This window comes from Phragmites australis, chromosome 14, assembly GCF_958298935.1.
Source record: "Phragmites australis chromosome 14, lpPhrAust1.1, whole genome shotgun sequence".
NCBI lineage: Eukaryota > Viridiplantae > Streptophyta > Magnoliopsida > Poales > Poaceae > Phragmites > Phragmites australis.
In genome coordinates, this window is record NC_084934.1 from 7,809,749 (window position 1) to 7,823,691 (window position 13,943).

The following is a 13,943-nucleotide window of genomic DNA, read 5'->3' on the forward strand; positions in this document are numbered from 1 at the left end:
TGTGTTATCTTGTATAAACATGTTCTTTTGTGTTCTCTTATATGAACATGTTGTGGAATGAACTATGCTTTATTAAGATAATACATATTACATGTGTTATGCTTTATTAAGACAATACATATTACATGCGTACTCTTCTTTAATACTGGTCTCCATAACGTTGCTAGAGGTGCCCGATAAGATCTTCTTGAAGCTAAGAGTGAGTTTCCTTATACCTAATATTATAATGAACTTGAACGAACTCATATAACTCACGCATACGAATTGTTGAAGGTCTCACAACTTCTCCAACACCATCGTAATAGACATCTTCATCTTAATCTCGCTCATCTTCAATGGTCATGTTATGCATGATGACACAAGCTGTCATGATTTCTCTGAGTGTGTGTTTATCCCAAAAATGGGCTGGTCCATGAACTATGGCAAAACGAGATTGTAGAACACTAAAGGCTCATTCCACATCCTTTCTAACTATTTTCTGTGCCTTGGCAAAATATTTTTTCTTATTGCCTCTTGGTGATGATATGGTATTCACAAATGTGGCCCATTGAGGATAGATTCTATCTACAAGGTAATACCCTATTGTATAATTGTGACCATTGATGGTATGATTAACTTCCGGAGCTTCCGCTTCGGCTAACTTTGCAAATAAATGTGAACGGTGAAAAACATTGATATCATTGTGAGACCCTAGTAAACCAAAAAAAACATGCCAAATTCAAAGGTCTTTAGAAGCAACTGCTTCTAGAATGATTGTGAGCTCATGCACATGGTCGATATACTGACCTTGCTATGCTGCAGGATAGTTTTTTCACTTCCAATGCATATAATCTATGTTTCCAAGCATTCCGAGGAAACCTCATTGCTCTCCAATTGCAAGTAATCTAGTTGTGTCATTCTCATTTGGAAAACTCAGGTACTCATTTCTGAAGACTTTAACAATAGCTCTAACAAACCTTCTCAGACTCTCTATAGTAGTACTTTCACCAATAGGAACATACTGATCCGTATGGTCCCCTGGTACTCCATAAGCTATCATGATGAATGCTGCAGTAATCTTCTGCAAAGTAGATAGCCCAAGACATCCACTTCTATCTCTTTTTTGCACAAAACAATCATCATGTTGCTTGACAGCTTGAACAGTGTGAAGAAATAGAGAACAACCCATTCTAAACCTGAACAAAGAAAGAACAATGAATAAACATGTATGAAGAAAGAGTATGAATTAACAGAGAAGACAAACGAAAAATAGGTTAACTACAAACCTACGTTGAAAGAAAGTTGAGCCATAGGTAGGAGCATCCGAAAAATAATCGTTGTACAATCTCCAATGCCCTGCTTCTCTACCGCGGTGAATGTACTGACGTCCAGACATAGAACTACCAGGTCGTAGAGCATTTATAAGCTGATATTGTGTGTGCGCTTGGTGTAGTGTAACAAGAATGAGTTTGTCATCGTTGTCGTCCGACGACGATGAATCTAAGAGAGGTCGATCACTCATTTTAGGTGACAAGGAAGAAAGAACAAGACCAATAACTTGGTGTAGCAACCAGGTGATTGGATATGTATATATGGAGGTGGAAAACTAGCTATTAGAATATAACCATTGGAAAACTAGTCATTGAAAAATTAACCGTTGCTAAACTAGCCGTTGAAATACAGCAGTTGAAAAATAACCGTTTAAAAAATAATCGTCGTAAAACTAGCCATTAGAAGTAATGCTATTTAAAATAAACTATTACTAGTTAGTTATAAAATAATAATAAAATATAGCTAATTAGCATATAGGAAGACAAATTTAAGATATCAGTTGAAACACGCTGAATATTAGAGAATAGAATATAAATACGGAGCTCTCTACTGAAAAATAGGAAGGCAGAAATAGAAATTCGGTTGGAGTTACTGGCTCCTCCACCACCGCACTCCGCTCCCCGATCCAGATCCAGGTGCCCCCTCCGCCGCACCTGCACCTCTCTACCCTCTCCTGTAGGCGGCGGCGGCGGCATCGTCTCGCCTGGGCTGCCCTGGAGTGGAGGTCCGATCCGTCCGGACACGACCCTGCTGCTTTCGTCGGTTAGGATCGGACGACGCCCTAGCTTGCTCGGACGGATCGCTTGATCTCGTTTTTGCTGCGATCCTTCGAACCCAAATATTTCTTTCTGGGACGGTTGGGTGCTCGAATGCGTCACAGTTTGTAGAGGACTTCTGTTTTCTGCGTCGTGGTAGTGGTGGGCGGGGGGGGGGGGGGGGTTCTTTTCAACTACCATGTTTTGGATAATGGATAGTGCAGTGATACAAATTTCCTCTCTTTTGTTTGATGTGAATGATGAGATGCGCCGAAAGCCAATAACCGGTGTTTTATCTAGCAATCTAATGACGCTTTTCATCCATTATGCTTTAATGGCTCTGAGTTCTGGTTCTTAATCCAGCAGCTGAAAGATGGACGCGAACAGGCGCCAGAGTGGGATTCAGCAGCTATTGGCAGCGGAGCAGGAGGCTCAGCAAATCGTGAATGCGGCTAGGGCTGGTAAGTTGTCTTAATTTCTGGTGCAATGCAAATCAAGCGTATCATTGGAGAGCAAGCGCCTTGTGCATGAGTTCTGCTCTGTTGCGTTAAGAACATTATTTCTTGCATTTTGATCTACCCATTAATGTTGGTAGGAATGCACACGATACAAGGGAAAATACGTATTGTTCCATTGTGAGCTGCAGCAAAATTAGCATCTTGTTTATGGCATTGCCTTTGGCATAATGTGATATTTACATCTTTGCCCAAAGACTAGTGCCTTTTTTAATGTACAAATTTGCATAGTTACCTGTCAATTTAATGTACAAATTTGCACGTAGTGATCTGATCTGAGTAAATAAAAGTTTTTTTGTTCAACTAGCAATACTTGTTTCATTGCGAAGCATTTGCTGTAAAGAAAAGGGTATTGCCAGCAATGAAGCTAAAAAAAAGCAAAAGAATCACCTATTTTCCTCTTTTAGAAGACTGCAATGCAAACTTAAATATTTCCTTTGTTCAACAGCTAAGTCGGCAAGGCTTAGGCAAGCAAAAGAGGAGGCTGAGAGGGAAATAGCTGAATACCGTGCCCAGATGGAGGCCGAGTTCCAGAGGAAGGTTGCGGAGGTATGCAGACCAGCACACTCTGCTCGTTTTTTCATAAGATTACAGGGTCCTCACTTATATGGCTCTTATTGTTTACAGAGCAGCGGTGACTCGGGTGCAAACGTCAAGCGTCTTGAGCAAGAGACAGCAGTGAAAATCGAACAACTCAACCAACAGGCTGCAAGCATCTCCCCTGAAGTCATTCAGATGCTTCTGAGGCATGTCACCACCGTGAAGAACTGAACGTTGTTGTGCCCTAAATATGATTGCAAACTTGTATCGTCTACCTGTTCATTTGTTTCAGAGTGTGATGAGGAATAATGTGTCACTTCAACCTGTAATTCCTTGTTCTTAACCACGGAATAAGCTGTTGCAGTTTAGCAAAAGTTTAGCAGCAACTGTGTCTAGTACCATCAGAACTTAGCTATTGTTTGGTATATTGCCATATTGGTAAATATTGTTTCCAGTTGGTTTTTTGGACAAACAAAATTTATTGATTCACTATCAAGCGGCTCTGTTTATAGCTCTAAGAGTACAAGTATCCTTTGAATTGGGCATATGCTGGAGTGAATCACAATGAACTCTGAACATGCATATCATACAGAAACTCGCCCCAAACTGACGAACACACAAACAGCACAGGAATGCATGGCTGCCGACTGCATAGAATGGGCGCCAAGATCAACCAGTTTGGCAGGCTCCATCAGAGTACACACACATCCGTGTCATCCAGAACATATCCATTATCAGAAACCTCACGTACTGAATGATGCATGCAAGGCACAAGAACAAACAAGCACACAAGAAATCCCAGCAACTTTAGTCCAAGCTAGCTGGCTGCCCATAGGCTCATCAGAATTCAGGTCCCATTTTGTCCTTCAGATCTTCTGGACAAGTTGTAATTATTGGTTTAGTACGTCTGAATCTCGAGGTACATCAAAGAGCTAATCCAGTTGTTAGATCCCCACCATTCATTTGATACTGACTTGCTCAACACAGGACCAGTACCGGATTTTGGCACTTCCAACATTTATAGATTGCAGAAAAATGGACTTTTTATACAGATTTCATGGTACATGGGACCAAGATAATAAGCAAAAAAGTTGTTGGATGCAAACCACTTCAGGAGTAGGGATTTAATGCCACGTCTGTATCTATCCTGATAAATTTTCAGTTACCACGCTTCAATTCAAATGTTACAAATCATAGGTTACCACCCCAGATACATGTTCAGGTCAAATCATACACCATGATCATTTTTTATGCTATGGTACATCTACATGAATGTGGTATTAAATAATTACAAATACAGACGTAAGCATTTCTGACATGTGCTACAATACAACATATTCGTCCGATTCAACGGTATCTTATACTTCTTATTCCAACCTACACAATACAATATTCAAATTATTTACAGAAAGATACTCGGGTTCCTTCAAGTAGGCTCTGCAACTTGATAATAGCTATAGGAGTAACTGTGCAACCATATTCCATCAAGAGTGGAGAACCTCAAAGTATCGTCATGGAGAACTGTGCAAAAGTGGTAATGTGAGAATGATAGCATAACTGTCAACTAGCATCAGACCAACAGAGTACAAACTAGAAGAGACAACATAAGGGCATTACCTTAATAGCAATCCTGACTTACGATTCTCTGAGTATATGGGCTGACATTCACCGAGCACGAAATGAGCCCCTGGATCAGTGGACATGTTAGAGGTTTGAACAAGAATTACATCATTAATATACAGTGTGAAGATATAAGGTGAAACTGCATTAGGACACCGCCACTACTAGCGACTCATCAAATCAAGGCCAAGATAGTACATCTACCTATTTCTACAAGTAATTTTGCATTCTCCCAATCAAAGCACACAGTTTAACCAAATATTTCAGTAGCTAAAGTTAGAAAAAAGACGAATAGTAGTGTACTCCCTCCAGTCTGATTCACTTGTTTAGGATGTCGACAGTCTCCGATGTACACCTTTGACCATTACCTTTACTAATTAGAAAAAAATAACAGCTCTCAACGATAAATCTAGTTGTATCTTTCCATGAAACAAATATACCTCTCTGTATATTAGTTGTCGAACTTTTAAAATGTGACTATGAAAACATGATTTTGAGTTTTGAATTGGATTAGTAGCTAAAGTTAGAAAAAAGACGAATAGTAGCGTACTCCCTCCAGTCTGATTCACTTGTTTAGGACGTTGACAGTCTCCAATGTACACCATTGACCACCTTTACTAATTAGAAAAAAATAACAGCTCTCAATGATAAATCTAGTTGTATCTTTCCATGAAACAAATATACTTCTCCGTATATTAGTTGTCGAACTTTTAAAATGTTGACTATGAAAACATGATTTTGAGTTTTGAATTGGAGGCAGCAGCTTATCCTTTTGGCCACTCTATTCACCCACCAAGTTAATTGTTTTGCCATTATCCTTCACTCGTGCACTCATCGACTACTTTGTATTGACAATGTTTCAATAGCTAGGATGCAGTACAAAGTGCAATGTGTGGAGCCTGATTTATTTTATTTTATTTTATTTTTGGTAACCTTTAATATTCTTTTTTATATTTGTCTTATCACATTAAAAAAGAAGTGTGGCTTTGAAAGTAAAGGAGATACACTCTTTCTAACGATCCTGAACTCAAGGCCACATTGAAGCGGAGTCTAAATTAATTTCTAGCCAAGTATTTTGAGCTATGCCTACACTTCGTGACAACAAAAATGCTGCTCATACAATGGAGATGGACCAATGAGTAACATAGTCATGCAACACATCTATGAATTTTTATCGATGGCCTATATAGTTGGTTAGCTCAAGTGCTGTACAAGTAATCAACTATTTTCCACAGTCCACTTCGATCATCCTCTAGATTTTATGGTCACCTGACAGCATATTGTACATACCTGTTGAGGGAACTGCCTAAATACATTGAACCAATATTGCAGAGACATATTAAAACCTTCTCTATAATAAATACATTACAGAACGTGAAAAATAAGGTCCCTTAATTTACTAACTTAGAAATGGTTAGTCAAATACTGCACCATAGCAGATGCAAGGGAACCCTATTCCATATCCACATACCACCAATTATGATAGTGCCGCCAAGCGAAATGGTTAGTCAAATACTGCACCATAGCAGATGCAAGCGAACCCTATTCCATATCTGCATACCACCAATTATGATAGTGCCGCCCAGCAAAATGCTATAGCACATCCTACGGAAAAGGAATTATTTTGCAGGTATCCTTCCCGTGTCCAAGCTATAACCGTTAGACTCATGACTCATGAGTAAAGCTACCACATTACAAATCCTCCCAATTCTTTTCAATCCAAATTCGGCCACAATCAATATCAATTCATTCATCCAAACTACGAACCATGATAAACTTAGGCAATACAACATTTAAAATCTCAAGGCGAAGGCGGAAAGATTTTTATGATCATGCAAATCCTTTTCAGCAGTCTGGACCATGCAATCCATGATAAGAGCTGAAATGCTATGCCCAGAATAGTTTAATCCAGCCCATGATAACATAACACAAATCCTTAGATCTTACATATTCTCTAAACATATGAAAAGCTAAAATGTTAAGTGATAACATGATCGAGTCCTTAGGTATTACAAATTATCTAACCCAATCCCAATAGTTCCAGTCTTTGCAAGCAGTATTAATTAGAAACACCCACATATAAAGCAAATAACCAGCAGTGGTATCACAAAATCCACAACAATCTATGACAAAACACGCAATTACCTTCACAGGGATGTCGAAACGGAACACCCTGACCATGCCGACCACCTCGGTGACGATTTCCAGCGGCACCGACCCCGCGGCCAGGTCCCCTATCATCTCGACCACGTCATCCAGCACCCTCCCGGCGTCCACCCACACCTCGGCGTCGGCGTACGCTACATCCCTGGCCGCGAGCTTCCCGGACCCCGGGCGCGCTTTGGCGGACCCGAGCAGGTGGCCGCGGTAGGAGACGGCGGCGGAGACCGCGCGGTAGCGGAGCGGGAGGACGAGGCCCGGGTTCCGGACGCGAAGGCGGAGCTCGAGGCCAAGGTCGAGCGCGGGGAGCGGCGGCGGGTTGACGCGGAAGCGTGCGACGCGGATGTCGGCGACGCGGGCGGCGGGGGCGGACGGGTAGAGAAGGAAGGCGAGGCTCCCGAGGAGCGCGAGGAGGAGGAGGAGCGGGAGGGTCCGAGTGGAGAAGCGGCGGAAACAGGGGGCGCGGCGCGGGCGCAGGCGGCGGAGGCGGAGGAGCACGGGGGAGCAGGGTGTTGGGACGAAGACGAGCGTCGGCGGCAGCGGGGCGTAGGAGGTGGCGGGGTAGGAGTAGTAGGGCTGCTGCGCGGGCTGGGGCGGCGCGAGGAGCGGATGGGCAAGGTGCACGTGGGGCTTCTCGCCGCCTCCAGTCTCCGCCGCGGATGCCATCGCCGATGCGGTTGCGGGAGAAGCGGGGGGGCGGGGGGGTGAGGAGCTGATTGGGGAACTAGTGGTAACTTGACAGTGGCAGGGACATAGGCTTGGGAGTCCAATAGGAAACCGCCACGTGGGCGCTGCAAGAGTGAGGGAAAGGGATTCTCAAATCGGGCCGGATCGGCCAGGCCGATCCTTTAGAACCCCTCCCTCGCACCGGGTTTTTTATATTTTAAAACTAAAAAATATACAAATATATATATCTATTTTGAAAAATTACAAATCTAAACACATATCTATCGCCTTTTAAACGAAATGAAGTTGAGTTAGATATCAGAAGTAGCCAGGTTTGTAATCTAGATGAATTTAGCACAAACTTGGCCGAAATTTCTGATAGGATTGTAATTTGATATCCTTGTTTTGCTCCTCTGCGTTGACAAATTCTTTCTCGGATTGAATCTCTTCTATCTCGGATTGAATCTCTTCTACTTCTGGAGTTTACCTGCCACAATAAACTGATTCTATCATTTGGATAACTTTGCTCTTTGTTGTGATACAGATCGAACAACCTCCTGAGAAGAACAGTTATCAGAAATTACAGTTTGCTGTGCTCTGTAGGTGCAGCACTGCAGCTTATTTGTTGTAAAAATTATCACACAATCACATCTCTTATACTCATTTTCTATTTGTCAATCACCGTAAAGTTCTTTTTTTTACTTTTGTTTTTTCTGAACCACATTGACTGGGTCGAAAGGCCTTCCACTCCTGAACTGAACATATAGATATGTTTCTGGTGTGGAGTCTACCCGTGAGAAGGAGCCAAGGGAAGACTTTGAGCTTTGCTGTGCATTTGCTTTTCCGAATCTACTTGAATGGCGACGGTGGTTGGAGCTGTTGAAAAAACAGAGCATATATAGTACCCTTTTTCGCGATCTACATTTGACATTTGAAACACTAGAATTTGACAAACTGATATGATCACTATTGTCAACCCGAAAAATCATGATGAGGTAACAGAGCTCCTGCTTAGTTCCTCAACAAGAAAAAAGAAAAAGAAAAAGAAAAAACCAATTATACGCAAGATTTAACCATCATATTGTTGAACCTGGAACGATTTATTTCGATTGAAAACATTATACCGTCATTTCCATTCAATATACAGGATAAAATATCACCTGATGTATCATTTCCTTGCCAAACTGTGCAGCTACAATACAATTCGGCACACAAAAGAAAAACACCAATGATCACATCAGCTTTCTCCAACACATTAGTCTATGTGATGTGCCCGATCATCACCAGTGTTACCTAGATACGAACACATGTGTCAAAATCCGATTCGGACTCGGATGTTTGATTCGGCAAAGAAAATTTAGATACGTGAAATACAAATCGGAATCCGACACGGGTGTCAAAATCCGACTTAGATTCGAGATGTCTGATTCCACAAATAATTTTGGACACAAATATCTAGGTAACACTGTTTATGTAGAATGTCACATCACTTTCTTGCGGCCAATAAACAAGAATGGGAGAAAGCATCTGATTCTGAAGTGAGCAATTGTCAAGGTGTTAATCACTGAACAGTTCGATTTGGACAGCCAGAAGCTGTGGTCGCTTTCCTGAACAATTCCCATCGTATACAGTCCAGCCAGAGAGAAGTAGGTTTTGTCGTTAACTAATTTTGTCATATATTCATACCTCATGTTAGTTTTGTCTAACTTTTCTGGCAAAAAAATCGGCCCTAAGGTTGTTCAATGTATCAGCCGGAAGAGAAAACAGTGTTCTATGCATCAGATATTCTTCTTCCAAACAATGATGGATGAACAGATACTCCTTAGCAGACATAGACCACTTCTGCCACGTCAAAATGGGCCAGGGTCTCACCTAGAGGAAGACCACCCTAACTGCAAAGGACAACAGCACCTTAAGTGCACAAGCGCAACCACCTCTTCAAGCTGAGAAGCTCAAGATAGGATTCCTCTGATTTAAAAAAAATATATATATTGAAAGAAAACACTCAAGATAGAACAACAAATTGCCTAGTTAAGGATCCAATCAGATATGTACGCGACATTCTCCACTTGCAAGTTGCAGGCAGCATAGTACTGCAAGTCTACAACACTGCACTACACAGCCCAACTCTTTGATGCTTCAGCATCCAACATCTGGCAATACATAGCGCATAATCGGGGTACTAATTATCAGATCCGAATTATATACAGAGAATAAAATGCCACCGGATTTTATACTCGACTAATCGATGACCGAAAACTTGTTCTTTTAAGCATCTCGGTTCATCTTCCAAGCAGCAATCACAGCATTCGGCAGTAAAGACTCCTCAGCTGTTCTTGGCCTCCTGCAGCATCTCCACCACCTTCTTCATCTTGGGTCGCTTCGCCGGGGCGCGCACCGTGCACAGCATCGCGATCTTGAGCACCACGAGCATCTGCCTGCGCCATGCAAATGACACGGTACTCAGCCTCGGGTCCATGATCTGCTCCGGCGTCTCCCCCCGCGCCGGGGCGGTGTGAACCCACTTGACAAGGTCCACACCGTCCCCAAACCCCTCATCCACCGGCAGCTTGGATGTCAGGATCTCCAGCAGGACCACCCCGAAGCTGTACACATTGCCTGGCACTGTCACCTGCATTGTGTAGGCATACTCTGCAAGAAACCAATTGCAACAGCATCAAATATTTATGGTTACCAACATGTAAGAACTTCTTGTGTAGTTGTTGGATGTGGAACGAAGTTCAGACCTGGAGGTATGTAACCAAATGAGCCCGCAACCGCACTGATGCTGGCAGCGCCCTTTGAAGGGTCCAGCAGCTTGGAGATCTCAACTTCGCCAAGAAGCGCATTGTAATGCGAGTCAAGAAAGATGTTCCCCGAAGAGATGTCGAGGTGAATGGTGGCAACGTGATGGAGGAACGCCAGCCCTTCAGCAACATCAGTGGCAATTGACAACAGCCTCGGCCAGTCAGATTTTTGCTTGTCACCATCAGAGTCGCCGTCATTGTGAAGCAACTGAAGCAGGGTACCATTTGGCATATGGTGGTGCAGCAGCAGCGCAATGTTATCATAGATGACATACCCGATGGGACGCACCAGGTTTGGGTGGTTGATGTGCGCAAGGTGCTCGAGCTCTCGGATCATCTTTATCTGCTGGTGGATGACTGCACGGTCAACCGATTTCAGCTTCTTGACACACACCACCATGCCAGACGGCATGACAGCCTTGTAGATTGTGCTGAATGTTCCATTGCTCAGTTCATTCGCATCTTTGAATGTTGCCTTTACGCAGCTCTGGAAATCGATGGCCTGCTGCAAGCTCTCGATGAAGACGCTTGAAGCCACGACCTGCAACGCTGACACCACCACCTCCCCTGCCTTAGCCTTCTTCGCCTCAGCCTCCTTCTCCTGCCTCTCACGCCACATGAACAAGGCCACCACCAGTGATAACAGGGAGAAGAAGAGCACACAGGAGCCCACAACTGCCAAAGCCACTCTGTAAGATATCTTCCTGTGGTCCATTCCATAATTGGAACCATAAATTGATCCACAGTCCACATCCAGCGGATCGCCGCACAGCTTGGCATTGCCGGAGAAGCTGGATGCTGCGCTCTTCTGGAATGGACCGAAAGCCGGTATGGCGCCACTGAGCCTGTTGTTCGACAAATTGACCTCAATCAAGCTCAGCATCCCTCTCATATCACAAGGGATCTGACCTGATATCTCATTGCTCGACAAGTCCAGCATGACAAGCTTATCAAGCCTCCCGAGCTCACGGGGCAGCGACCCGACAAAGTGATTGAAGCTAAGGTTCAGCGCAATCTGCAGGCTCTTGACCTTACCAATTTCAGCAGGTATTTCACCACTCAGGTTGTTGTTGCCGAGCTGCAGCGCAAGCAGCCGAGTACAGCCCCCGATTCCTGGCGGAATGCTGCCGGAGAACTCGTTATGATCGAGCACAAGAAACTGCATCCGTGATCCGTTGCAGATGTTCTCCGGCAAGCCGCCATTGAAATCGTTGTAGCTCAAGTCCAGCTTGCTCAGGTTCCGGCACCGCAGGATCGACTTCGGGAACTCGCCGCCGAGGCCGTTGCCGGACACGATAAGCTCCTGCAGGTTCCTCAGCTCCCCGAGCACGTCAGGCACCTCGCCGGTGAGGCAGTTGTCCGCCAAATTGAGCAGCGTCAGGTTGGCGCAGCGCGCGAACTGCGTGGGGATCCCGCCGGACAGCTCGTTGCTATTGGCCTCGAAGTACGTGAGGCTGGTCGCATCCCCGATCGACGCCGGGATTGCGCCGGCGAGGCGGTTGTCGCCGATGCGCACGTTGGAGAGGCCGCGGCAACGGCCGATGGTTTCGGGGATGGTGCCGTTGAGCCAGTTCAAGGTGAGGATGAGGACCTGCAGGTTGCCGAGCTCGAAGAGGCTGTTGGGGATGCTCCCCTCGAGGGCGTTGGAGTGGAGGTTGAGAACCTGGAGCTCCGACGAGAGCCCGAGGCCTGCCGGGATCGGGCCGGAGAGGGAGTTCTCGTAGGCGGACAGCACGCGGAGGCCGGGGAGCCCGGCGAGCCAGTCGGGGAGGGAGCCGGTAAGGTTGTTGCCGGAAATCTGCAGTTCTTGGAGCTCCCTGAGGCCCCTGAACTCGTCGGGGATGGCGCCGGAGAGCTCGTTGTTGGAGAGGTTCAAGAACCGGAGCCTGGACGCGCCGGTGAGGGCCGCCGGGACGGCGCCGGAGAGCTCGTTCATGGAGAGGTCGAGGAACTCGAGGCGGCCGAGCGCGCCGAGGGCCGGCGGGACGCCGCCGCGGAGCGCGTTGGCGGAGAGGTCGAGGCGCTCCAGCGCGCGGAGCGCGCCGGCGGCGGAGAAGTCCCCCCGGAGACCCCGGCGGGGCAGCTCGATCGCGGTGACCGCGCCCCCCGCTGCGCAGGTGACTCCGCGCCACGCGCAGTGGTCCGCGTCCGCCGCCCAGCCCGCCGGCGCCAGCTCCCGCTGCAGCGCCTGCATTGCAGCGCCGTCCCCGTCGCCGCCGGCCCCATCCACGTCGAGCAACAGGAACCACACCGACAGAAGGGCCAAGAAGAGGCAGCTGCGGAAGGAGGAGGAAGAAAGCATTTGGAGTGGGGGTTCTTGGCCCGGGGTGTAGGAAGCGTTGGTGGTGCCCAGGCCTCGCGTCGAGTCCTGCTGCCTGCCGCTCCTACTCGCACTCCGTCAGGTCGGAGAGAGTTTTAGAGAGAAAGTGGGAAAGGGTGAGAGAGAGGGGAAAGGAGAAAGGCGGCTCGGTGCATGGGTTGAACACAAGTGAGAGAATGTGGGTGAAGATCGTCTGACTTAAGTGGAGTGAAGACTGTTAGCAGTTAGATTATGAAGGGATTAAAGCTGGTTAAATGGGTTATGTCTATTGAATTGGTCTGAGGTTTGGTATTGTAGGCACGGTTCAGGCACGGTACGGCTCGAGTCAAGTTGGGTCGGACCGGTATGGTACGATGCCACAGGTCGTGTCTGAGTCGAGCGCATCGCACGGCTTGTCGATACGGCCCAGCTCGGCTGAGGTGGGCCGGTACGGGCACGGCTTGGCACGCTGAGGCCCGTCCAAGCACAGTCGGCCCACGAGGCACGACCCAAGCACGGGCACAGCATGACAAGAGTCATTACGCGTGGGACTGGCCCGACGGGGCACGGTTGGCCCAGCCAGGGTAGTGGAGGCACGGGAGGGTTGACGGGTTGAATGGGCATCGTCCGGCCCGTTTGACCCGTTAACCCATTTATTTTAAATTTTATAGCCATTTTATAACCGTTTGTGCTCAAAAAATTTACAAAAATGATCATTTTCAGCTATAAATAGAGAACCACCATGCCATTCCATTCCACACCCGCAATAACATTTGTTCTCTTGTTTCCTCCTCTAATTATTGTCTCAAAGTTCTTAAGAATTTACGATAATTTGATAAAATTAGTTTGAATTATTGACAAAAATCAAAAAAATTCCAACACCCTCATCTTGAAGTCATGAAGAAATCTTGGTAATTTTTTTAATCATTGTTCTTTCTTGTTTTTCCATTATTTGTTTGTTATTTGATTATTTCTAACTCTGAATATTTAATTTTTTTTAGTGCCATTCGACATTAACTATGGATGCTGATGGTCATGATACGTCCATCAATCATGATTTTTTTTCTTCAAGGATTTGAAGGGGACTACGGCTCTTTTGGTAGCGGTGCTGCAGGTGATGGACCCGATGATGACCCTCCAGTAGCACCTGCATCATCAGGCTATATAAGTGCACACATGTCAGCAAGCACCGGCTCTAAAAGATTAATAGCCACTACTTCCGAAGTTTGGCAAGACTTTGAAAATATCTACAGAGAGGAAGATGGGGTAA

At 45.8% G+C, this 13,943-nt stretch overlaps 3 protein-coding genes across 9 annotated transcripts; 1 reads left to right on the forward strand and 2 right to left on the reverse strand.

Annotated features, from left to right (window-relative positions):
• Positions 1 to 1,838: 1,838 nt before the first annotated feature.
• On the forward strand, positions 1,839 to 3,632 carry LOC133891806 (V-type proton ATPase subunit G1-like). Of its 6 annotated transcripts, none has more exons than XM_062332569.1 (4): positions 1,839 to 1,946; positions 2,433 to 2,527; positions 3,030 to 3,130; positions 3,209 to 3,632. In XM_062332569.1, the coding sequence occupies exons 2-4, from the start codon at positions 2,440 to 2,442 to the stop codon at positions 3,350 to 3,352; spliced, it is 333 nt and encodes a 110-aa protein (XP_062188553.1). In that variant the 5' UTR covers positions 1,839 to 1,946; positions 2,433 to 2,439; the 3' UTR covers positions 3,353 to 3,632. The 6 variants fall into 6 exon arrangements, with proteins under 6 accessions (XP_062188553.1, XP_062188552.1, XP_062188550.1 ...); XM_062332568.1 differs by having other exon boundaries at positions 1,842 to 1,946; positions 2,430 to 2,527; XM_062332566.1 differs by having other exon boundaries at positions 1,876 to 2,035.
• Positions 3,633 to 4,264: 632 nt separating this feature from the next.
• On the reverse strand, positions 4,265 to 7,600 carry LOC133891133 (uncharacterized). Of its 2 annotated transcripts, none has more exons than XM_062331856.1 (3): positions 6,887 to 7,600; positions 4,739 to 4,808; positions 4,265 to 4,635 (listed from the first exon to the last, which is right to left on the reverse strand). In XM_062331856.1, exons 1-2 carry the CDS (start codon positions 7,565 to 7,567, stop codon positions 4,740 to 4,742), a joined length of 750 nt encoding a protein of 249 aa, XP_062187840.1. In that variant the 5' UTR covers positions 7,568 to 7,600; the 3' UTR covers positions 4,265 to 4,635; position 4,739. The 2 variants fall into 2 exon arrangements, with proteins under 2 accessions (XP_062187840.1, XP_062187839.1); XM_062331855.1 differs by having other exon boundaries at positions 4,265 to 4,642.
• Positions 7,601 to 9,598: 1,998 nt separating this feature from the next.
• On the reverse strand, positions 9,599 to 12,811 carry LOC133890475 (leucine-rich repeat receptor-like tyrosine-protein kinase PXC3). The gene is made up of 2 exons (XM_062330853.1): positions 10,315 to 12,811; positions 9,599 to 10,219 (listed from the first exon to the last, which is right to left on the reverse strand). Exons 1-2 carry the CDS (start codon positions 12,674 to 12,676, stop codon positions 9,894 to 9,896), a joined length of 2,688 nt encoding a protein of 895 aa, XP_062186837.1. The 5' UTR covers positions 12,677 to 12,811; the 3' UTR covers positions 9,599 to 9,893.
• Between the last annotated feature and the right edge of the window lie 1,132 nt (positions 12,812 to 13,943).

Bases quoted from the DNA above. Each gene is read 5' to 3' on its own strand.
- LOC133891806 (XM_062332569.1), top strand. From the start codon at position 2,440: ATGGACGCGAACAGGCGCCAGAGTGGGATTCAGCAGCTATTGGCAGCG. The intron at 2,528-3,029 runs GTAAGTTGTCTT...TTTGTTCAACAG, and splicing joins CGTGAATGCGGCTAGGGCTG to CTAAGTCGGCAAGGCTTAGG. The intron at 3,131-3,208 runs GTATGCAGACCA...TATTGTTTACAG, and splicing joins TCCAGAGGAAGGTTGCGGAG to AGCAGCGGTGACTCGGGTGC.
- LOC133891133 (XM_062331856.1), bottom strand. From the start codon at position 7,567: ATGGCATCCGCGGCGGAGACTGGAGGCGGCGAGAAGCCCCACGTGCAC. The intron at 4,809-6,886 runs GTAATTGCGTGT...CCACTGATCCAG, and splicing joins GTTTCGACATCCCTGTGAAG to GGGCTCATTTCGTGCTCGGT.
- LOC133890475 (XM_062330853.1), bottom strand. From the start codon at position 12,676: ATGCTTTCTTCCTCCTCCTTCCGCAGCTGCCTCTTCTTGGCCCTTCTG. The intron at 10,220-10,314 runs GTCTGAACTTCG...GGTTTCTTGCAG, and splicing joins ATTTGGTTACATACCTCCAG to AGTATGCCTACACAATGCAG.